The sequence below is a fragment of the Herpailurus yagouaroundi genome, unplaced genomic scaffold, assembly GCF_014898765.1.
Source record: "Herpailurus yagouaroundi ecotype Mexico unplaced genomic scaffold, PumYag 205, whole genome shotgun sequence".
NCBI lineage: Eukaryota > Metazoa > Chordata > Mammalia > Carnivora > Felidae > Herpailurus > Herpailurus yagouaroundi.
Genome location: NW_024412436.1, coordinates 12,436,060 through 12,461,205, shown reverse-complemented (window position 1 = coordinate 12,461,205; position 25,146 = coordinate 12,436,060). Strand labels below are relative to the sequence as shown.

The following is a 25,146-nucleotide window of genomic DNA, read 5'->3' as shown; positions in this document are numbered from 1 at the left end:
GGGGGGGGGGGCCCTCCGGCAGCGGGTTACATAACCACCTCCCGGCAGAGCGGCAGCACATGGCGGCGGAGAGGCGTTGCGGGGTCCACCCCCCACGACTTCCCCGCCGGCGTCCCGCCCGCGCCGTTCTCCGGGGCGGTGGAGACCTTGGCCGGCCTGTCCCCGGCCGGGCCTGCGGGGCCGTGGGGCCGCTCCTGCGCCGGCGTGCGCTCCACATGCTCCTGGGCCTGGCTCGGGTGAGTGGGGGCGCGGGGAGTGGAAAAGTGCGGCGTGGAACCGCAGGACGTCTTGGAGCGGCTGGTAATCTGCCTTCCGTGTCCCCCCTGCCCACCTGAGGACCGTCACTTTGTTACTAGTTGACTTCTGCGGGGCGGTGGGGGCGGCGGTGTTTGTGCTCAGCGCCAGCGGGGTCCATGCTCGCTGTTAACCTTTTTTCAAATTGGCAGTTTGAGAAGTGTTTGGAGGAACCCGGGTCCTTTAGGATAAAACCCAGGTCTCTCGGAAACTCTGAACTTCAGTTGATTCTCAAAATATCCTAAAGAACCAGCAGATTTTAAGAAGCTCTCGTGAGCTTTGACTGTCTGGGTCAGCGACCGGGGGATGTCAAGCCCAGCTCAAGTTAATGCCCGCGGGATGCTCTAAGTGCGTTAAACGCCACCGGAGAAGTCTGCGTTCTCTCCATCCTGTAATTTTTGACCCCCTTTTTTCCCCCACAACCTACTACCGAGGTGTTCCCAGGTCGCAAGACAGCAATAATTAAAATACACTTAAAAAATATTGTTCTTGGGGGATAGACTCCTCTTCTTGATTAAAGAGGAAATAAACATTGTCTTCTGACCATGAAGATGTTCAGGGACTCCTCGTTTTTCTTGAGAAGGAAGACTGACTTCCCCAGGTTAGGTCAGCGGTCTCTAGAGTCTACGTCTGTTCTGTCCAGACTCAACTGTGCTTCAGCTCTTCCAGAAAGCTCCCCCACTGCTGGGCCCAGTTTCTTGGAAATGTACTTCTTGCTCTTTTGCTTGGAGCCTTGGGCGCGGCACCTGCTTTCTTTCAGCTTCTCAAATTTCACACCTTCCTCAGCTTAAATGCCATCTTTTCTAGTGACTTTTTCATTTCTCCTTCTCCCACATCATTTATCTTCTCTTGTAGCATTTATTTGTGTCTCATATTCTGCCCTTGATTATGTGTCTCCTAGAACGCGACTCTTTGAGGTCAGGAAGCGGGTCATCTCTCTGCCCTTGCATTCCCTTCCCAGCCCAACTTTTTAAAAGTGCTTGGAACTTCAAAAATGTTTGAGTTAACTTTGAAAGAGCAGCCACTACAAGGCTGGGGATTCCAGAGTCCGCTGGCAGCTTCTATGTGCATCATAATTCTTAGTCTTTACTGAAAAGAGCCAAAAAAAAGTAAAAATGCATACAAAATGTTCTGTAGATGTTTGTTCAGTATATGTTATACTAGAATTATTGAATTATTTGGTGGAATTCAGCTGCTTTCGAGCATATGTATGTTTTCTACAGAACTGATTTGTGGTATTCTGTTGCTAATAAAATCTTTCCTAGTAATTTTGTGAATTTTGTTTTGCTTCTTAATGTGGAGACAACATGTGTTTAAAAATACTTAAAAATAAGTTGGATCCAGTACTGGAACCCAATATTGAGCCTTTTCTTTTTAAAGTCTTTTTTTTTTTTTTTTAAGTTTATTTTTATTTTGAGAGAGACAGAGACAGCGCAGGTGGGGGAGGGGCAGAGAGGGAGGCAGAGAATCCCAAGCGGGCTCAGCGCTGAGAGTGCAGGGCTCAAACACACAAAACCATGAGATCATGACCTGAGCCGAAACCAAGAGCTGGACGCTTAACCGACTGACCCACGCAGGTGCCCCGTGAGCTTTTTCTTTTTAATAGACTTTATTTTTTAGAGCCGTTCTGCTCACAGCAGAAGTGAGTGGTAGGTACAGGGAGTTCCGGTACACTTTCCCCCATTAGCAACATCCCCCGCTAGCGTAGAACACTTGTTACCGTTGATGAACCCACATAGACACGTCATTGTCACCCAAGTCCATTGTTTGTATTAGGGTTCACTCTTGGTGGTGTGTGTTCTGTGGGTTTGGGACAGATGTATAATGACATAGATCCACCATGCTAAGTAGTTTTGTTTTTTTTTTCAACGTTTTTTTATTTATTTTTTATTTTTTTATTTTTGGGACAGAGAGAGACAGAGCATGAACGGGGGAGGGGCAGAGAGAGGGGGAGACACAGAATCGGAAACAGGCTCCAGGCTCCAGGCTCCGAGCCATCAGCCCAGAGCCTGACGCGGGGCTCGAACTCATGGACCGCGAGATCGTGACCTGGCTGAAGTCGGACGCTTAACCGACTGCGCCACCCAGGCGCCCCCATTCAGAGTAGTTTTTACTGTTCTAGAAATTCTGTGTGCTCTGCCTCGTCCTCCTTCGCTCACTGCTAACCCCTGGCGACCACTGCTTTTTTTTTTTTTTTTTTTTTTTACACCGTCTCCATAGTTTTGCTTTTTCCAGAATTGTCATGTAGTTGGAATCATGCAGTGCAGTATGAGCCCTTTCAGGCTGCCTTTTTTCACTTAGTAAGAATTCATTTGAGTTTCCTCCATGTCCTTTCATGGCTTGGTAGCTCATTTCTTTTTCCAAGTTTTATTTGTTTGATTTTTAAGTAATCTCTGTGCCCAGTGCAGGGCTCCCAGCTCAGGACCCTGAGATCAAGAGTTGCATGCTCTACTAACCGAGCCAGCAAGGCGCCGTGCTCATTTCTTTTTAGCACTGAACAAATTCCATTGTCTAGATGTTCCACCATTTAGTCAACCCTTCCTTCATTCTGAAGGACACTCAAAAGGACACCTTAGTCCTTAGTCCTCATACCTGTGAGGAAAGCTGTTTTAACACCTTTTGTGTCGTCTCTTGTGTGGACATAAGTTTTCACCTCCTTTGAGTAAATACCAAGAAGTATGATGGCTGGATCGTATGGTAAGAATATGTTTAGTTCTGAAAGAAACTGCCAAATTATCTTCCAGAGTGGCCGTTTCCACCAGCGGTGAAGGAGAGTTCCCGTTGCTCCACACCCTCACCAGCATTTGGTGGTGTCAGTGTTCCGGATTTGGGCCGTTCTAAAAGGTGTGCGGTGGTATCTCATTGTTTCAATACGCATTTCTCTGATGACATATGCTATGGAGCTTCTTTTCATGTGTTTATTTGCTATCCACGTATCTTCATTAGTGAAGTGTCTGGTAAAGTCTTTGGCCTTTTTAAAAAAATCTTTCTTTTTGTAAGGTTTATTTATTTTTGAGAGAGAGCGGGTGAGCGCGCACAGGCGAGCAGGGGAGGGGTAGAGAGAGGGAGACACATAATCTGAACAGGCTCCAGGCTCTGAGCTGGCAGCACAGAGCTCTGCGGGGCTCGAACTCACAAACTGAGATCAGGACCTGAGCTGAAGTCAGACGCTTAACTGAGCCACAGGCGCCTCTGGCCATTTTTCTAATTGGGTTGTTTTCCTGTTGTTTTTTCAGAATATTGAGTTTTTAAAAGTTGATTTTATTGTTCAACATGTCTATTTCTGTTCCCTGCTAGTATCTGGCTGTCCTAACTCACCGTGTTTTAGATCTGTTAGTTGCAAGGCATTGTGACTGTCTGGAATTCACAGGAACAAGATATGCTTTTGGCTTGTAGGAATTCATATGATAATGGGGAAGACCGGCAAACATAAGTAATGAATTTCAAAAATAATATTTATGATTGCTTACCTAAAGGTGGAAAGGAGCAAGCTCAGAGATTCGATTAAGTGGGAAAGGATGGGTCTATTCAGACCACGCTGGGAATTTAGCGTTTGAGTGGTGGACAGGGTCTTGGCAGATGGAGATGGAAAGGGTACAGCATAAAAGAGGGAAAGTACAAGGCTGTAGCAAACTGATGATGGTTTGGGGAGGCAACACTAAAGATAGTCTGGGACTGCCAGGTTGTAGAGGACTTTCATTGCCTGAGGCTGAGGCTGTCGTTTTTTTTTTTTTTTATTAAAAAAAAATTTTTTTTTAATCTTTATTTATTTTTGAGAGACAGAGTGTGAGTAGGGGAGAAGCAGAGAGAGAGGGAGACACAGAATGCGAAGCAGGCTCCAGGCTCCAAGCTGTCAGCACAGAGCTGGACGCGGGGCTCAAACTCACGAACTGTGAGGTCATGACCTGAGCCGAAGTCTGACGCTCAGCCGCCTGAGCCATCCAGGAGCCTTGAGGCTTTTGGTTTTTGTATACGTAGTAGGGAATCATTGGAGGGTTTGGAGAAGGGAGTGACACAGCCCATCTGTGCTTTATCAAGAAGATGAACAATATCTTTAGCTCATTGGCAGCCAGCACCACGTCATGCTCTGCCTACCTGGCCCTTGAGAAGGTATTTAAACTTTCAAAATTCCCTTTCAGAGGCTGCCAGTGCTGGCATGTCACGAAGGCCGGGATTCTACTTAATCTTGTACGATACTGAGCTTGGCGGCTGAATGTGTATTTGTGAACATGCGTGTCTATATGGGATGTTCTTTCTAATCGTATAATTTTTAGAAGTTCTCTTCACTGTGCTTAAAATGTTAAAGTTCACACTGTAAATTTGGGATTCGAAAGGGCTTGCTTGAAACCAGTTTTTCCCTGTAGATTCAAAGGCTAACTTGTAAATTTGAACAACTTTCTCTTTCATTCACTGAACACCTTTTCGAACTCCTTCACGTCGGGCACTATGATAAGCTAAGAGTTGGAGAGAGAAGTATTCACCTTTTCTAGAAGCTTGGGTGTGACATGAAGACCGTATAGAAGTGCAGCATTGCATGCACCAGTGAGTGGTAGAACTTGGACTTAAAGCCATTCTAATTCAAAGTTCCTGCCTTTTCTGGTACTCTGCATGGAGCCTGTGATTATCGTTCACCTTGCTACTTCTCCTTGAGAAGCACCTTGAGAGCTTTGAGAAATTCTTTTTACTCTTGACATAGGCATCAGTGTAGGGTGGGAGTTTGAGAACCCTGCTCTAATTCCGGACTAAAGGCTTAAATTCCTGTAGGTAGGTAGAAGCTAAGTGTAATTAACTTGCAGGACCAAGAAGTGGATTTTAATTGTTACCTTAATCCTGAGAAACAATTGAATAAAGAGGGGACATGGTGAGATGAAGATAAAAAAAGACTTAGGAGGAAGCTAGGATTTCAGCATTTCATTTTTGTGCATTTTAGCATATGGTAAGCATTTAGTCTTGGTTGAATGAATTAAGGAATAGATTCAGAATCAATAAACTGATTATCCCTTGAGTGTGGGGGGTTAAATAGGATCACTAAAGAAGTTAGCACCTTCAAGAATTCAAAGTTCTAGAGTCTTCACATTTAATTTCTAAGTTTCTAAGGATAGCACTAACCTAACATTGTTATACTGTTAACCTTTTGTGGAAATTTCTGGGCCGTAGGACAGATCTACAGTGTATTTGGGATTGCTGTAAAGGAGCACCTGTTGGGTGTGCTTGGATGTATGGTGTTGAAGTGGCTGTAGGCTGTCTTGTTACCAGCCTGAGTTGAAAGACATTTGGTTAGAGCAAAAGTGTCAGAGCTTTGGAGAAGTATGGCTGCACCCTGGATGTACCTTTACAGAAATCTGTCTGCATTATGCACTTGTGACTGGGCCCAGCAGAGAGAACATCACAGATCAATTTGGGAGAAGTACTTTTACAGAAAAGCCGGACTGCGAGTGTGCCTGAGAACCGGCGTGGCAGGCCTCTCCCCGTGAAGACCAGCACAACCTCACCACCCCCACCCCCTCACCCCCTCACGCTCCACCCCCATGTGCCACGTCTACTGACAAGAGTGTTACAAAGCTTCAGCTCTAGTGGCAACAGCATCAGGTCTCTTCTCGCAGGCAGACCAGAGTGGACCCTAGTTGAAACTCACCACACTGTGGCCAAGGTCCAAACACTCCCCACTCAGGCGAGGAGAAATTCTGCAGAGGACTGATTTGAGAGAAAGAGCAGCCAAAACACAGCAGCGGAGTGCACACAGCATACACCAGAGACGCTTCCTGAAGCGCCAGGCCTTAGATAGTATATGACCTCTTCTTAGGATAGGCATTACTCTAAGGAGCGGTGTGTTAGGCTTTCCTAACACAGAGAAGAAGACAGAGCCCTAAGACAAAATGTCAAGATGGAGGAATTCATCTCAAAAGAAAGCAAGAAAAGGTCATGGCCAGGGATCTGATCGAAACAGATACAAGTAATATGCCTGATCCAGAATTTAAAACAATCTCAAGGATACTAGCTGGGCTTGAGAAAAGCATAGGAGACACCAGGGAGTCCCTTACCCCAGAGATAAAAGGTGTAAAAACTAGTCAGGCTGAAATAAAAAATACTGTAACAAAGATGTGAAACCAATTGGATGTGATGGAAGAAGATGAAGAATGGATCGGTGATACAGAAGATACAATTATGGAAAGTAAGCTGAAAAGAAGAGGGAAAGAAAAAATATTGGATCACGAATGTAGACTTAGGGAACTCAGTGACTCCATAAAGTATAATAACATTCGTATCATAGAAGTCTCAGAAGAATACAGGGAAAAGGGGGCAAAGGTTTATTTGAAGAAATCATTGCTGAAAACTTAAGTAATCTGGAGAAGGAAATCTATCCAAATCCAGGGGAGGCACAGAGAACTCCCAATAAGATCAACAAAAGCAGGTCAACAACAAGACATAACACAGTTAAATTTGCACAATGAGATAAAGAAAAAAATTTATTTTTGTCATAAGTGAAATAGTTCTGTCTCTGGTCTCTCACTTTTGTTAATCTATTTCTTTATGTTGGTAGTTTTTTGTTTGTTTTGTTTTGTTTTGTTTTAATTCTTAGCAACCAGCTTTTGATTTCACTTTTCTTTTTATTATTATGATTTTTCTGTTTCATTAAATTCAACTCTTTTATTCCTTCTGCTGATGCTGGATTTAATTTGTCTGGTTTCTAAAGGTGGAAGCTTAGGTTACTGATCTGAGATCTTACAGAGGTTTGGTGCTATCACTTTCCCTCTAAGTACTGCTTTATACTGCATCACACAAATTTTGATACGTCATGTTTTCATTTTCATTCAGTTCAAAGTACTTTCATTTCCCTTTTGATCTCTTTGATCCATGGCTCATTTAGAAGTGTGTTATTTAGTATCCAGATATTTGTAAATTTTCCAGATGTTTTACTGCTTTTTAGTTTCCTTGTGAGCAGAGGAAAGGCTTTGTATGATTTGAATCCTTTTAAATTTGAGATTTTATGGCTCAGGATATAGTCTATCTTGGTAAGTCATTTGTGTGCGTTTGAAAAGAGTGTGTAGTCTTTTGTTCTTGGGTAGAATCATCTATAAAAATCAATCAGGTTGGCCAGATGTGTTTAGGTCTTTTGTGTCCTTACTGCTCTTCTGTTTAGTTGTTCTATCACTTGTGGAGAGAGACGTGATGAAATCTCTAATTACAGCTGTGGGTTTTTATGTTTCTCCTTTCAGCTCCTAGTTTTTGCCTTATTTATTTTGAAGCTCTATTATTCAATATAAATGTTCAGGATTGTTAATGTTCACTTGGTGAGTTAAGCACTTTATCATAATGAAATGAACCTTTTTATCCCAGGTAATATTCTTTGCTCTGAATTCTACTTTGATATTCATATGGCTGTTCTACCCTTTTTCTTTTTTTTAATCAGTGTTAGCATGATCTAGCTTCCATTTTTACTTTCAACCTAGCTAGCCTTTTTACTTAAACTCTTGCTTTTAAAAAAAAAATCCAATCTGACAGTCTGCTTTTTAATTGGATCGTTAAAGTCATTTCATTAATGTGGATGTAACATGGTTAGGTTTAAATCTACTATCTTCCAATTTTTTTTTTGGCCCATCTGTTCTTTCATTTTCCCTCTTTTTGTGCCATCTGTTGGATTAAGTTTTGATGGTGATATTTTATCTCTTTCATTGGTAAATTAGCGATATAGTTCAGTGCGTGTGTGTGTTCAGTGGTTGTTCAAGGGTTTACTGTGTACATCTTTAAATTATTGCCGTCTACCTTCAAACAGCATTAGAGCATTTAACATACAGTATGAGAACTTTGTAACTGTGCTTCCATTTCTCCTCTCAAAGCCTTGTGTTATTGTCATTTAACTTGTAAATATGTTATCAATTACATATGTTACTGTCATTTTTGCTTCAAATAGATAATTGTCTTCTAAGATAATTGCCAGTTTTTGGTGGTCTGTATTCTTTTGTGTAGATCTAGATTTCCATTTGGTATCATTTTCTTTCGTCCTGAAGGAATTTCTTTAACATTCCTTGTAGTGCAGATCTACTTTATTTTACCTTTTTTTAAAAAAATGTATTTTCAAGTTAGCTGACATACAGTGTAGTCTTGGCTTCAGGAATAGATGCCGGTGATTCATCACTTGCATATAACACCCAGTGCTCATCTCAACAAGTGCCTTCCTTAATGCCCATCACCCTTCCCCTCCCACCCCCATCAACCCTCATTTTGTTTTCTGTATTTAAGTGATGTTTTCACTGGATGTAGAATTCTAGCCTGACAGCTTTTTTTTTCAGTTCCATTGTTTTCTTTCAGTTATTGTTCCATTGTCTTCTGGCTTGCATCATTTTCCACAAGAAGTCTCCTGTCATTATTACCTTTTTCCTCTTTGCGGTGTGACACTTGTAAGATTTTGTCCCTTGATGAGGATGTATGGGGGGGGGAGAGTTTCTTCGTGTTTCTGGTGCTTGAGGTTTAGCGACCTTTTTGATGGTAGGTTTATAGTTTTCATCAAATTTGGAAAATGTTGGCCAATAGTTTTGAAATATGCCTATTCTCTCTTTCTGGAGATTGCTTTTGCATATATTAGGGTACTTAATGTTGTCCCACAGCCCACTGATGCTCTGTTCTTGCCCTTTGTGCCCCAGCCTTTTTTCTCTTGGTGCTTCATTTTAGATCATTTCTATTGTGGATGTTTACGTTCAGTAATACTTTCTGTGTCTATGAATCTCTTTCAGCATATTTCTCATCTCTAGAAGTTTGACTTAGTCTTTTTAAATATCTTCTGAGTCTGAGTCTTTCCTTGATGTGCTTATGCTTTCCTCTGTCTTCTTGGACATGGGGATTATAGCTAAAATAACTGATTTCGAGTCCTCATGTAATTCCAACTTCTGTGTCATTTCCTGGTCTGTTTCTATTGGTTAGGGTGGCCCCCCCCCCCCCCGCCTTACTATAGGTCATATTTTCCCACTTCTTTTGCATGCCTGACAGTTTTTGACTGGATGCCAGATACTGTGAATTTCACTTTCTTGAGTACTGAATATTTTTTTGCATTCCTTTATATATTCTTGAGGCTTCCTTGTTCTAGGGTGCGGCTTAGTTATTTGGAAACAGTTTGATTCTTTTGAGGCTTGCTTTTGTTTATACAGGACCAGAATGTGTATTAGACAAGGGCTAATTTTACCCCCCACCCCCACCCCCACTGAAGCAATCATCACCATTCCAAGTACTCTACTCAGTCCTCATATATTATAAGGCTTTTCCATTCTGGAGCTATTCCTGGCCTTCTGTAAGCTTTAGGGACAGTTTCCCTTCTGTTTTTCCAGTGATCCATTCCTTGGCCTCTGGTGGTTTCCTTACATGCTTACGCTGATCATATAAAGATTCAGGGAACCCACTGCAGATATCTGCATCTCTTTGCATCTCAGATCTTTTATCGGATCGCCATTCGACCTGAAGCCTTCTACAGATAATCTTTTCAAACTCTCGTTAAGGGAGAGTTTATTTGTGGTGAACTCTGTTTTTCTAAAAACGTGTTTCGTATCTAATGATAACTTCAGTGATCTATAATTATATGTTGACAGCTATTTTTGCTTAGAATTTTGAAGATATTCCAGACTTCTGGCTTTCACTGTTGTTGAAAAGTCATTTCTTTCTATTTATTCTCTATAGGATTCACTGGTCCTCCTGATTCCAAAGAATTGGTGTGTCCAAGTCTGGGAAGTATCTTTCAGAATATTGCTTCTACCTTATCATTTAATGTTATATTCTGAGGGATTTGGAATAAACATATGTTGGCCCTTCTCCCTCTCTTGTCTCTAACTTTTTAAGACTTTATTTTTAAGTAATCTCTATACCCAATTGGGGGCTCAAACTCCCAGTCCCAAGATCAGGAGTTGGATGCTTCACCGACTGAGCCAGCCAGGTGCCCGTCTTGGCTATAACTTCCAACTGCTCATTTCTTTTTTTCTGTCTTAGGTTCTGCAAGAGTTTTGGGGCTCTCTTTCTCAATTTCTAGTATGCCATGTTACTTATTTTTTTATTTGGTTTTCGTTGACTTTAGGTACAAAAGGACTATTTGCTGAGTGGATATGAAAAAGAATATTTGTAAGTTACAAAGAATCTTGGTGCAGTGAATACGTGTCTGCTCACCATGGGGTTTTAGAGAAAGAACATTACTTTGGAGTCCTTGCGTTCCCGTCCCTTTCCCTCTTAAACTACTGTTGATTTTTTGTGTTTATGGTTTCCTTGTTTTTTTCCATAGTTTTGCTATACATGTTTGTATTCTTAGGTATTATTTTGCTTAGTTTCACAGCCTTTTTAACTCTATGTAAATGTAATCATTCTGCGTGTATTTTCTCCTTTTATTGTTTAGTGTCGTACTCTGGCGTTTTTCCATCTTGTTGCGTATGCCGCAGTTCTTATAACTCCATTGAGGTTTTTTCTCCGTTGAGTTCTCAGTTTTACTTAATTTTTTATTCCATAAGTTCTCTAATTTTTGTCAAATCCGCTTGACCACTTTTCGTTATTTTTGTGAAGTTTCTTCCTCAGCAAGCTAGAACTTTGATTTCTTTAAACCTATTAAACGTAATTTCTGTTCTCTGCTCGTTTTCAACATCTGAAGCTGATTCTGCTGGCTGTTGATCATGGTATCCTTGTTACAGTTTGTTATTTGACTGTGAGCTCATTTTCTTGGAATTTCGTCTTTGAGAACTCTTTGAGATGCTGGAGACTGTTTGGTGGTTTCTGTGGATTGTGTGGAGCATTACCAACCCGAGAAAAATTTATAAGAAATCCTTCCCTGGGTGTTTTCAGATAACGTAGCTTGAATTCTGGCCGCCAATTTGTGTGAAGGGAAATTTTCTGAATAGAGACTCACAGTCATGGTCAAAATGGGCAGCATTATTGCTCCCGTCTTGCACACTGGGTGCTTTTCTCGCTGGCCTTGGTGCCGATGATACAGCCTATGGAGTTCAGTGTGGGGGCTCTTCTTAGCTTGCCTTGGCTCTGCCAGCCCTTGGCTTTACCTTCTGCCTCCGTGGATCTCAAGAGTCTCAGAAGAAGATCACAGTCACCGGCAGTGGATTTGGTAGCTAATTTCCAAAATTCCTGCTGTCTCTTCGTGTTTGACGTTGCCGATTTCATTCAACCACAAGTGGTATTTTAACCATTATTTTTGGTCGTTGACAATAGAAGGGTCATTCCAGGAATCTAATCTTCTATACGTTGGAAGTGAAAGATAATTTTCAGTTTTTTTTCTATCCAGTTAAAGATCTGTCCCAAACTCAATCCCTGAGATTATTGTGTATTTGGACTCTTTTTGTGGACTTTCTCCCCCTTTCCTATAGCAGTAGTTTTTGTAAAATACATCAGTTTTTCCTGTTTGTGTGTGAAGTGTTTTTTCAGAATAAGTCAGGCAGTAAGATTAATTGCACAGAACCAGGCTTCAAACAGTCTGGGGAATCATGTATATCCTTAGGCCATCTGGCTTAATAAATCTTTACTCCTAAAGCCGCTGGGAAACATTTTATTAGGAGGGAGTACCTCAGACCCAGAAGCACATAAAATGTGTTTTATGATCAGATTTTAGTTTTAGTTTATTTACTCTCGTGTGGTGGCTGTTTGTTTTTTTCTTCTGGCTTAGGCATATTGTAGTACGAATATAATGTTATCTTTTACAAATACTTACAGTGAAAGCATGCGCGGCCTAACAGCACAGGTGACGGCTCTCCTGCGCTTGCCAGAGGTGACCGTGCAAGCCTTTGCGGAAGATGGAGTGACGTCAGAATGTGTGCTTCATGGCAAGCTCACTCCAGGTAAAATAACGTTACTGAAAATTTACTGATGTGATTGATTTGTAAGAGAATAATAAGCACGTATTGTAATTTCCTTTAACGTGGAGAAAACCGCGAAACCCAGTTGTAGTCGTCTTGCATAAACATCTAGCAGCTACAGCTGCATGTGTAGTAACACCCGAGTACTCGAGAACACATTTCCGGTGAACCTTGGGTGGGTTTTTCCTTATTAAAAATGCTGTGCGTTTTTTATCTCTACACTACGTATATACTATATCTTTTAGTATTGAATGTTTGATATTGACTGTTCATATTTAGAAGGCAGAAATAATACACAGCTGTTATTTCTTTATAATCAGTAAGTTTTGTTGGTGATGAATTTGGATTAGAATCTGAATAGTCTTATGAGTAGAAAAATCTGATTGTAGGGCCCCGAGTAATACCCAGAAAGTCTTACTTATTAATTCTGTTAACTTGAATAAGATCTTAATAGATAGTTTTGGTCATATAATAGAGCAGAAAACCATACCAGAGTAGCCATCAAATTGTGGATTTCAGTCTAGTGAAAGATGCTGCAGGCGCCTTTTCTGAAAATGAATTTCACAGCCATCCATCCTGGCGGGTAGACAGTAAAACATATGGGTCACGTGGCTATTTACAGTGCTACCCTCTTGAATATTGACAGTAGTGATGGTACTTACTGTCGCGCCAGGCACTGTAACAACTTCAACTGAGGTATTAGACTCTTCTAAGTAGACACTCTTCTGTGCAACTAAGAATCCAATAGGTTAAGTCACCTGCTCCCAGTTGTGCAGATAGCAAGTGGTGAAATTTATCTCTGAATCCATGTGTTCTGGGTCCCCATTGTGCCACGCTCTTTCCTTAAGCCGTGGAGGCTCCCGTAGCTGTAACCTGGTTTATCCAGCTGTGTACTTGGATGCGTGGTAGACCTCACAGATTTAAAAGTTACCATTGACCCAGCTGCTCAAGGGAAAATTCGAGTCTGTTCTCGATTCTTGTTTTACTTCCTCCCCATGTCTTCATCAGCAAGCACAGCCTTTTAGTCCTGTCTCTAAGATGAATCTCTAGTCAGTCCGTTTTTCTTCATTCACGGTCGCCGACCAGGCATAGGGTGTCGTCTCCGCACCTGTGTCCTGTGCTCCTTCTTGTCCCTTTTCTGCTTAGCAGCGAGGGTAACATTTGAAAACAGAAATCAGATACGTTAAAAAGCTCCTATTACTTTACACCGTGTACATGATAAGATCCAAACGTGGCTGGTGAGGGGTTCGGAAGGGCTTCTGGCATTTCGTGTTGTTATACTAGTTATGTCTTGTCTTCTCAGTTAGATTTTGAACTCTTCGGGGATAGACTCGTGGGTTACGTTTTATGAGCCTCGGAGCGCCTCGTTTAACTCTTGAGGTATAACGTATTGAAAGCGTGAGCTGTGGAGTTAGGCTTGTGATCCACTTCTGGCCGCGGTATTTGTAGCCATCTGGCTGGGGACAGGTTAGTTAACCGTGTGAAAGTTCAGTTGCTTTTTCTCTGTATTGGGGTGTGACAAGGACTAAATGAGATGGTCTGTTTTAGCATATAGCATGGTGCCTTTACCCAAATGTTTACTTTATTGTTGAGATAATAGTTGTCTAATATATTTTACTAATCTTTGGACCACTGTGTTCCATAAATGGTTAGATTTCACTTTAGAGATAATGCGTCAAGTTACACATAATGAGCTACGTGTCATATGTGTAAAACCTCTAACTTCCATCCAGTTATGCGGTGTACATCGAAATAAGCAGTGTTTTTTTTGTTTTCTTCTTCTTCTTCTAGGGAGAAACGCACTTGCTTGCCTGGCTTGTGGTCCACAGCTTGAGGTGGTAAACTTTCTCACAGGAGCGCGGTTGTCTGCATATCGATTCAATGGAGTGAGTCAGCAGCCTCCTGTCGTCCTGGCTATGAAGGAGTTCTCCTGGCAGAAGAGAACCGGGTTGTTAATCGGACTAGAGGAAGCGGAAGGGAGTGTTCTCTGCCTTTATGACCTCGGTGTGTCCAGAGTGGTTAAAGCCGTTGTTCTTCCTGGAAGGGTAGGTACTGTTTTTTGTTTTTAATAATTTTTTTTTTAACGCTAGTTTATTATTGAGAGACAGAGCACGATCATAGGAGGGGCAGAGAGTGGGGAGACACACAGTCCAAAGCAGGCTCCAGGCTCCAAGCTGTCAGCACAGAGCCCGATGCGGGGCTCGAACCCACAAACCGTGAGATCATGACCTGAGCCGAAGTCAGACGCTTAACCGACAGCCACCCAGGCGCCCCGGGTAGGTACTGCTTAAGATTCGTGAGCATTCTGCTTTCAGAACTAAGCCCCTGCTGGTCACACACTTGTGTTTGCTTTGTGAAAATTCATTGAGCTATACATTTTTATAATTCATTTACTTTTGTGGAATCGTTGTTTTTCATTAAAAGTTCAAAATACAGAGGTTAAAGGCAGTATGTTATCGAAAGAACATTAAGTTCTTGGGGCGCCTGGGGGGCTCAGTTGGTGGGGCGTCCGACTTCGCCTCAGGTCATGATCTCACAGTTCGTGGGTTCGAGCCCCGTGTCGGGCTCTGTGCTGACAGCTCAGAGTGTGAAGCCTGCTTTGGATTCTGTCTCCCTCGCTCTGCCCTTCTCCTGCTCATGTTCTGCCTCTCTCTCAAAAATAAATAAATATTAAAAAAAAAATTTAGGGGCGCCTGGGTGGCTCAGTCGGTTGAGCGTCCGACTTCAGCTCAGGTCATGATCTCGCGGTCCGTGAGTTCGAGCCCCACGTCGGGCTCTGTGCTGACAGCTCAGAGCCTGGAGCCTGTTTCAGATTCTGTGTCTCCCTCTCTCTCTGCCCCTCCCCCATTCATGCTCTGTCTCTCTCTGTCTCAAAAATAAATGTTTAAAAAAAAAAAAATGTAATAATGCTGTGGACTAGATGTCTAGATTATCATGGAGCCATTCAATAATTTATGCAATTACTTCACGCAATAATACAAACATTTATAATAATATAAATTCCAACATTTGAGGTATTCTTTTAAATTTCCCCTGACTACTCAATATGTCATTCATTTACTTTTTTATCAATAATAAAAATTAAATAAATAAATATATAAAATTGATATATATATCAAATTGATATGTAATTGATATATATTGATATAAATTGATATAAAATTGATATAAAAATTGATATATATATCAATAATAAAAATTAAATAAAAAATAAATTTCTCTACAAAAAAAAATTTAAGAAAGAACGTTAAGTTCTTTCGATAACAAGTAACAAATAGAACTTTTTATACTTGGTTAGAAAATTGCAAAGTGAAAATAGGGATGACCTAGTTGTTCTGATGCTCTTTTGTATGAAGAGGGTCATCTGTGTCTTGTCTTCACTTGTGTTTTACGAGGACACTGGAAGTTTATATTAAAATATTCATTACTATAGTGTTTTTTCGGTTTGTTTTTTCTTTTTAATTTGAGGCTGCAGCCTTGGAGCAGTAGGGGAAATATGTCTTCACTGTTGTTTAAGAGTTGAATGTTTGTTGTTTTTTTAAGAGTCAAATGATATTTAAATAATGGATTCATTTAAAAAAATTTTGGGGGGGCACCTGGGTGGCCCAATTGGTTAAGCGTCCGACTTTGGCTCAGGTCATGATCTCACGGTTCGTGAGTTCGAGCCCTGCCTCGGGCTCTGTGCTGACAGCTCGGAGCCTGGAGCCTGCTTGGGATTCTGGGTCTCCCTCTCTCTCTCTCTGCCCCTCCCTTGCTTACGCACTCTCGCACTGTCTGTCTCTCTGTCTCGAATAAATACTAAAAGAAAAAGAAAAATAAATTTTTTTAACATTTATTCATTTTTGACAGAATGTGAGCAGGGGAGGGGCAGAGGGAGGGAGACACAGACTCCAAAGCAGGCTCCAGGCTCTGAGCTGTCAACACAGTGCCCGAGGCCGGGCTCGAACTCACAGACAGGGAGATCGTGACCTGAGCCGAAGTCAGTCCCTTAACTGAGTGACCCAGGCGCCCCTAGAATAGAATTTTTAAAGTTAAAAGGGAGGTAAATGTCAAAATAGTATGTTTTCACAGTTTGAGGAAACTGATTCAGTGGGCAGTGTTGGGGTCTGAAGTGGTCATAGCCTGGTATCTTAAATGTACTTACTTGCCAGTGTTGATTTTAAAGTCAGAATTAATTTAGCAGTTTATTGAGTGCTTACTGTCAATCAAGCTGTGTCCTAAATTTTGGAGATAAATAGATAAATAGAACTTGGTCTGTGCCGTTGAAAAAGCTAGTCATCTAGTGGGAAAAGACAGGTAATAAGATTACAGCCTAAATCCAGTAACTATTTTGTTTGATAAACTCAAGCACACGGAACATGGAAACACCTGGATGATTTCTGCTTATAGAGGTTGGACATTTTAGGCAAAGAGACCAGCATGTAAAAAGTCCTAGTATGTGGAACATTTAGGAACTGGGCTTATTTAGAATGGCTGCAGGAGGGGACAGAGGAGGTGGGGTCTAGGAATGGTGAGGGTTGAGAGAGTGAATGGACGTGTTGCAGTTAGTGATCTCCACCTGAAGTCTTTGGTGAAGTCATTTTAAGTGCAAAGCAGAACTCTAGTATCAAAAGCTCGTTGGATCGGAGTAGTTCAGGTAGCTGATGATAAGGAACCGGACAGGGAAATGACTGTGGACGTGGAGAGGACGGAACAGAAGTAGAGTACACTCAGGAGGTAACACGGACCGGCCCTGCTGATCACTTGGATGAGAGCACTTGAGAAGGAACAAGCAGTGGGTAGGTTCCTGGTGGCTCCCTTGCGTGGATGCTTGGTGTCCCATAGAAGAGGGAATACAGAAGGGAAAGATTGGGAGGGGAGTGATAGATACCTTCAGAAGAATTTGGGCAACTAGTTGATTTGGGGCCAGGGCACAGTATCCCCTCTTAAATTTGTTTGCTTTTAAGTGTCTCGTTTTAAAATTAATTAAGGTACCATTATCAGTTAATTCACATGGTATTTGTATGAGGAATGCAAACTGAGTTGGATTTCTTGACCATTCTGAGAGGATTGAAGAGACTGGGCTTTAGTATTTGTCGACATGACTACCAGAAGTTAGACCAGAAAGACAATCCGTGAAATCACAGCTTTCAGAGTTAGAAACTCGGTAGAATGTTCTGTATACCAATGAAATATAGACAGCCAGGCTTTTTCTGTAATAATAAGTTACAGCCTGAAACAAACTTTTTACTCTGACATGAATGCATAACCCATTGATAGTAAATTTCCTCTTTTCTTTCTAGGACATTCATCAGCGTTACAATAGAAATCACTACTCAATTTTCATATGTCATACCCAATTTTTGTGAATTAATAGGAAACTGAAAGGAAGTGAACTAGCAAATAAAATACAGACTATTAGGTACAGACGTTTAAAATTTGACCATGAGGGGCACCTGGGCGGCTCAGTCGAGTGTCTGACTTCGGCTCAGGTCATGATCTCACGGTTCGTGCGTTCGAGCCCTGCTTGCTCAGAGTCTGGAGTCTGCTTCAGATTCTGTGTCCCTCTCTCACTCTGTCCCTCCCCTGCTTATGTTCTATCTCTTCTCTCTCTCTCAAGAATAAATAAACATTAAAAAATGTTTAAAAAAATAAATAAAAATAAAGGTTAGACCTCTTCAGGCTTTAAGGCATAAACAGGACTTTTATTTTTAAAGAGTAAACCCATAGGGGCACCTGGGTGGCACAGTCGGTTGAGCGTCCGACTTCAGCCAGGTCACGATCTCGCGGTCCGTGAGTTCGAGCCCCGCGTCGGGCTCTGGGCTGATGGCTCAGAGCCTGGAGCCTGTTTCCGATTCTGTGTCTCCCTCTCTCTCTGCCCCTCCCCCGTTCATGCTCTGTCTCTCTCTGTCCCAAAAATAAATAAACGTTGGGAAAAAAAAAATAAAAGAGTAAACCCGTAAATTTTTCTTGAATGATTTCTTTTCACTCTTCCTCAGGAGAACAGGCTATATGATGAAGGAGTGGCTGGTTGATAGTTTTAAAGAGAAAAATCTAGGTTTGAGTTTAAATAACCCAAGTTAAACTTTCTAGGCTTCGGGGTGCTTCATCTTTAACAGGTACACTTATGTATAATCCAATATCCAGGGTTACCGTGAGTGTTACATGAACCAGTTAGTACAAGGCCTGGCGTGTAAGTTTTCATAAACGTCAACTATTATTCCAGCTGCACATTTTATATGGTGAAATGATAGTGTCATTTCTATCGTACCTGAAGTTTTCATTATGTTACTCAGATCCACAAGTCAAATACAAATTTATAATTCTCTGTTAGAAAATGTTTAAATCTATTATAGCTAGTAACCTGCTCCAACCTCCAAATTTTTCTGTTGTTTCATTGTATGTTTTCACTTTCTGCTTCCAAGGTAACTGCCATCGAGCCTGTTATTAACCACGGTGGAGCCAGCGCGAGCACTCAGCATTTGCACCCCGGCCTGCGGTGGCTCTTCGGTGTGGCGGCCGTGGTGACGGACGTCGGACGGGTCCTCCTCATTGACTTGTGTTTGGATGACTCGTGCGGCCAGAATGAAGTGGATGCGTCAGGTAATTATTTGGAACCTCGGACTGAGCGCCTGCATATTCTGATGCAACGGACCGGTTTTCCTTTTTCTTTTTTGTTTTTAATGTTTATTTACTTTTGAGAGAGAGAGGGACAGGGTGCCAGCGGGGGAGGTGCAGAGAAAGAAGGAGACACAGAATACAAGGCAGGCTCCAGGCTCCGAGCTGTCAGCACAGAACCCGACGCAGGGCTCGAACCCATGAACCGCGAGATTAGGACCTGAGCCGAAGTTGGAAGCTTCGGACCCAGGCACCCCTCACGGACCGGTTTTTCTTAAACAGTGAAAAATATTTATATAGAAGCTTCTGTGTACCTTTGTTTCTTTTACGGCTTGGACCTATCGTATTAGTGTTTTGGGGCACTGTGGAGACTTTTGCGTGAGTTACTCTGTTTATTGGTGAGGTACTAAAGTAGGTCTTGAAAGAGATTGAGATCCAGATTTGCCTTAGATACACACTTGAACAATAGGTGTTATTACGTATACGCCAGGAGGAGGGCTGAAGGTATAGAATCTTGATTGTTATCAGACAGTGTAAAATTATCCAGTGTGTCGGATCTAGCACACTGTTTTTGGCACACTGATTCCATGTCTGCAGTAAGACCAAGGCAGAAATAAAGTGATATAATAGGAAATAACACGGTAATTGAAGGTTTTCTTTCACAGAATGACATCCTAAAATAGAATTAATGCTACTCAGATTTTTAAAAAGTGAGGAGAGACAATTTTTCTCCTTTAATACTAATGTTTTTATTTTATAAATCTCTTCTTTATCAAGTGCTTTCAGTTTTTTTATTTTTTTATTTTTTTAATGTTTATTTTTGAGAGAGGAAGAGAGACAAAGCATGAGTGGGGAAGGGGCAGAGAGAGAGAGAGAGACACAGAATCCAAAGCAGGCACCAGGCTCTGGGATGAGAGCAGAGAGCCTGATGCGGGGCTCGAACCCACAAACCGTGAGATCATGACCTGAGCCGAAGTTGGACGCTTGACCGACCGAGCCACCCAGGCACCCCTCTTTGTCTTTTTTTCTGGGGCTTTTATAAGATTGGTTTATGCAGGGAGGAGAGCTAACCTAAAAGCTTTTAAAAAATGTATGTATTATAAAGCTTCAGGAAAGGACCATTTAATCTTGAGAACTTTCTTGATTTTTAAAGCAATCCTATATTAGGGCAGATCTCTATCTATGGATCAGCTAAGAAAGATACAAACGATCATTATTTTTTTTTTAACTTTTTTTAATGTTTTATTTATTCTGAGAGAGAGAGACAGAGCATGAGGCGGTGAGGGGCAGAGTAAGCGAAGGACATAGAATCCAAAGCAGGCTCCAGGCTCTGAACTGTCAGCACAGCGCCCAATGCAAGGCTCAAACCCACAAGCCGCAAGATCATGACCTGAGCCGAAGTCAGATGCTTAACCGACTCAGCCACCCAGGCGCCCCGAGGTCTAATCTTCTTTAAAAGGACTTACTGCTACAAACGATCATTGTTTTATCCCAATTTATAATGAGCATAACTAATAAAAATTGTTAGTGTGTAGTAAAACTGATTGTAACTGCAAGTGGTAAAAATTATATTTAACTAGAAACTTATAAGCCAAATCAGATTTCTGAACAACATTTTAAATTTTACCAATTTATGTAATATGACTTAAAAATACTTGATTTGGCAGAAATAATGGCTACATGTACACTTAAAAAAAATAATCCTGGGGGTGCCTGGGTGGCTCGGTTGGTTAAGCGTCCAACTTCAGCTCAGGTCATGATCTCATGGTTCATGAGTTCAAGCCCCACATCGGGCTCTGTGCTGACAGCTCAGAGCTTGGAGCCTGCTTCAGATTCTGTGTGTCTCTCTCTCTCTCTCTTTCTCTCTCTCTCTCTGTGCCCCTACCCTGCTTGTACTCTGTGTCTCTCTCTCAAAAATAAATAAACATTAAAAAATTTAAAAACCTCACAATGATAAAAACTGTATCTGTAATTTTGATATGTACAAAGATCTGATAAACTCTGGGTAAAGTTAATGAAAAGAATTGACTCGCAGAAATCATAGTAACTGAAAGTGAATTTATAGAATATTAGAAATGCTTAACTGCTCTTTACAGAAAATTGGTAGAGAAGTTAAATGGTCTTGATGGGGTTTTGTTTCAGAGTTTTGTAGATAACATCCTTCTAGATGTGAGGCTAATCAATATGATTGTATTTATAATTAAAGCTCTCCTCAGACCAAAATAGTAAAGGTAGAACATCCTTTATTTCAGAAGTCCACAACCAGTAGTGGAATTCAGGGCAAGGATAGTTTTTTGTTTTTTTTGTTTTTTTGTTTTTTTCCCCAACGTTTATTCATTTTTGGGACAGAGAGAGACAGAGCATGAACGGGGGAGGGGCAGAGAGAGAGGGAGACACAGAATCGGAAACAGGCTCCAGGCTCTGAGCCATCAGCCCAGAGCCCGACGCGGGGCTTGAACTCACGGACTGCGAGATCGTGACCTGGCTGAAGTCGGACGCTTAACCGACTGCGCCACCCAGGCGCCCCAAGGATAGTTTTTATAATGGAATTCTTTGGATCGTGATCAGAGATCGGAATCATTTCTCAGTTACAAGAATTATAAAGCCATTGAATAAAAAATTGGGGTTTAATGCAAAATTGGTTTTTTTGCTTATAAAAGATAAATAGTTACGATTATAACTATTTGGACTTCATTGTATACACGTAACATAGAAAATGAAATTCCTGATGTTTATTATACTATAAATACTGTTTTATAATATTTTCAACCTTAATGGTATTGTACATCTTTCCACATCAGTACAGTAGAGTCTATCTTACTCTCTTAAGAGTAAGTTTACATTATTCCATTGTATGAGCTATTTATTTTGGCAAAATTTAGTCACTTGCTCTTTGGAAAAATAATCAGAAGTGGAAGGGATCAGGAGAGTAATCGTTCAAGTACAATACATGATTTTTCCCCTCTTCATAACAACAGCATTGAGGGAATCTGCCCTTGCACAAGGGTTATATCACTATATGGGCCTGAGTATTTTTCCTTTTTATGAAAGATTTCAGACATCTTCTGGTAGATAGAAGAATATAAGAATTTCCACGTCCATCAACCTAAATTCAAGTTTGATTTCAGAACTTACCATGAGTGTCTTTTTTTCTTTTCCTTCTCCCCCACCTTTGCTTCTGAATTAATTTAAAGCAGATAATGGCTGTTTCACTATATAGTCACAATGCCATTACCAGTCCAGACTACATTCATAATAACTCCTTGGTGTAGTCTAGTAACTAATCCGTAAGTCAGATTGCTATGATGGCCTCTAGGGCAACTTTTTGCATTTGTATTGTTTGAGTCTGGCTCTAAACAAGGTCCACGCATCACATGTGAGTTACGTCCCATATCTCCTTGAACATAGAGTGGTCCTCCCTCTCGCCTCTCCTTTTCTATTTGTAGTACCACTGCCTTGCTGAAGAAGTTAATCTGGTAGAATGCCCCACATTTTTGAATTATCGGAGTGTTTACACGTGGTGTCATTTACATTTTGCATTTTCTGCGAACATAAGTTAGCTCTGACTAGAGTCAGATGTGACATCTGGCAGGGATTCCTCAGAAGTGCTGGGTGTTTCATACTGTGTCCTGTCAGGAGGCACGTTGTGTCTCGTTTCACCTTTAGTGATCAGTAGGTCCAGGGGATGACCGCATGATTCTCCTTGGTAGAGTTTCCCCTCAACCTTTGTACTGGTGATTCTCAACCAGGGGTGACGTTTGCCCTCTAGGGGATCTTTGGTGACGTCTCAGGACATTTTTGGTTGTTGCTCCTGGAGGGAGATGGTGTTAGTGACATCTGGTAGACAGAGGCCTGGGATGCAGTTTACCATCCCACAACGCATAGGACCGTTCCTCAGCAAAGATTGATCTGATCCCGAGCGTCAGTAGAGCCAGTCTTGAAAACCCTACTTAAATTCGTTGTTTCATCCATCCATAGAGCGTGTTCTGTTTTGTTTTGTTTTAATTTCTTAATGTTTATTTTTGAGAGAGAAACAGAGTGCAAGCTGGGGAGGGGCAGAGAGAGACAAGGAGACACAGAAACTGAAGCAGACTCCAGGCTCTGAGCTGTCAGCACAGAGCCTGACGTGGGACTCGAACTCACAGGACTGCGAGATCACGACCTGAGCCGAAGTCGGACGCTCAGCCGACTGAGCCACCCAGGCAGCCCTCATCCATGGAGATTGTTACCTCAATCTCTTCATTCATTAGGGAATACAAAAATGATGATTTTGAAATTCTGTTAATCTAAGGAAGAAGTTTCTCATTAACTAGGGCTGTTTGTTTACCCTGAAATACAGTTTGTACAGAAAAGGCAGGATAAATGCTTACTGTTTCTTTAAGTACTAATTTTCAGAGTAAGGAGCTGGTACCCAGGGACTTAAAATGGTTTATAGTAAGGTCTTTTGTAGGTGAGCAGGATAGGAACTCATGAGATTTTATGAGTGTGTGTTTACTTACTTAATGTGTTTCGTTCATTCATTTTCATTGTTTTTTTGATGTTCAAAATGTTATTTTTTACTAATGAAAGCCCCTTCGTTTAGTCTGACAAATCCCCTTTAGACTATGATAGCTTCCTCTGTTTCTGGCACGAGATGAACTAGGCTCATCTTACGTATTTCCTGCCCCAGACCTGGAACCGGCCATTGCTCCAAAGGGAATATTTAGGTTCTTAGTTCTAAATTTAAATAAAGAAACCATCAGCTTTGTTTCTGATTAATAAGGAAATCGTTTAATACTTTAAAAAGAAGAGCATACTTTTGAGAATATTTGAAAAAGTACCATGAGATTTTTAAAAAAAATTACACAACTAAATGTATTTTGAAAATCGTAGCGTTTGAACAGATACAGGTGGCCATCGTATAGTTCAGCCTGCTTTGTCATCGTGGATCTTGTCGTAATTGACCACAGTGGTCTTCAGCTGAAGTTTGCCTAGCAGGTGACCCGTTCGCTTTTGTGCTCTTTACGATTTGTTAATCTTACTCCCTTTGTGTCTCCAGACCTTGAAGTCGTCACCGGCATCCCAGCTGAGGTGCCGCACATCAGAGAGACCGTGATGCGGGCAGGGCGCCATCTGGGCCTCCAGCTCGCAAGCCCGTCCGGGACAGCTGCATCGGCGCTCTGTTACATCGGCAGGACTAACCAGCTGGCCGTGGGCTTTTCCGATGGCTATCTAGCTCTGTGGAACATGAAAAGCATGAAAAGAGAGTAAGTACAACTTTTTTCTCGTTTGTTCATTGGTAGCTGCTTTCTGAATATAGCTTGTACTCCGGTATTACTATTTTAAAATTAGCATAAAGTGAAAAAGTAGGATAGGTGACCATTTGAGTGTGAATAATTCCTTACTGCATGAAATCACAGCTTGATATAAAGGAATGACTTAGCACGTGAATTTAGGTCGAGTCTTTTGGTGTATATTTAAAAGGCATTTCAATTATTGTGTGCCATTTGCTAGTAAAACACCACTCTGTAAAGGTAAGCAATATATTTACGGAGTACAAATTCTGTCCAGAGTACTTTCCTTATAACCACACGTGTAAAGCTAATGGTAGAAGTTCTTGGTTGATGGAAAAACAGAGACTTTTTTAAAATCAACGTTAAAAGATACCATGTTTTGAAATTTTTATCCTGTTTAAATTTCCCTCGATTGTATCGATACTTTTTAAATTGGTATTTTTGGCGTTCAGATTGCTGAAGGCACGTGCCTGGCTCAGGCAGTAGGGCATGCGGCTCTTAATCTTGAGGTTGTGAGTTTGAGCCCCACGTTGGGTGTGGAGATTATGTAAAAAAAAAAAAGAAAAAATTCATAAAAAGTCCTTAAAATGCTGTGGAATTGACCCTTTATTGAGGGAAGTAGCCCTCAATAGGCATTACAGACTTCTAGTCTCTATACAGAGTTAAGCGGATGCCCATTTTTCTCCCAAGTTGTTAATTTGATATTTCTTCATTTTTTTTCAAGGCCTATTGGAATATTTTCTTGAGTAACTTATCTTGCCAAAAAGTCAACAGTAGTCACTCTTCCAAACTTTCTGTTTCATTATTCTCACCAAGAAATTGGTACCTACCGGGCTCGTCTTGGTAATCAGTGTATACCCTATGCCACGTTTGAAGCGGACGAGAAAAGAGAGGAGGAAACTAACGAGGTTCTCTCATCTCAAACCAGGCCCTTTGCTCACTGTTGCGTTCTTTGATAATATCAGAGAATGACAAGCCCTTGAAGTAACTTCCGTCCTTGCACCTCCTCAGAGCCCTTTCTTTTGGTTTGGGTTTTGCAGGGTACCCATGATGAGGTGGTGGTGCTGTCGCCTGGTGGCCCCCTTGGGAAGGCCACCTTGGCTCTCTGGGCGGAGAACCTTTTCCCAGCTCTTGTCTTTGAATTGCTCCCGAGA

At 41.5% G+C, this 25,146-nt stretch overlaps 1 protein-coding gene across 6 annotated transcripts in view; it reads left to right on the top strand.

Moving 5' to 3' along the window:
- The first annotated feature begins 3,019 nt into the window (after positions 1-3,019).
- Positions 3,020-25,146, top strand: part of AHCTF1 (AT-hook containing transcription factor 1) — a 75,884-nt gene continuing 53,757 nt past the window's right edge. For 4 of the 6 annotated variants that reach the window (XM_040451882.1, XM_040451883.1, XM_040451884.1 and 1 more), the window contains exons 1-5: positions 3,021-3,138; positions 11,980-12,104; positions 13,914-14,167; positions 18,527-18,704; positions 23,758-23,965. In XM_040451882.1, coding sequence (XP_040307816.1) covers positions 11,987-12,104; positions 13,914-14,167; positions 18,527-18,704; positions 23,758-23,965 — 758 coding nt within the window. In that variant the 5' untranslated portion in view covers positions 3,021-3,138; positions 11,980-11,986. Of the gene's footprint in view, positions 3,139-11,979; positions 12,105-13,913; positions 14,168-18,526; positions 18,705-23,757; positions 23,966-25,146 lie in introns of all 6 variants that reach the window. The other 2 variants (XR_005783650.1, XM_040451885.1) reach the window with 1 other exon arrangement.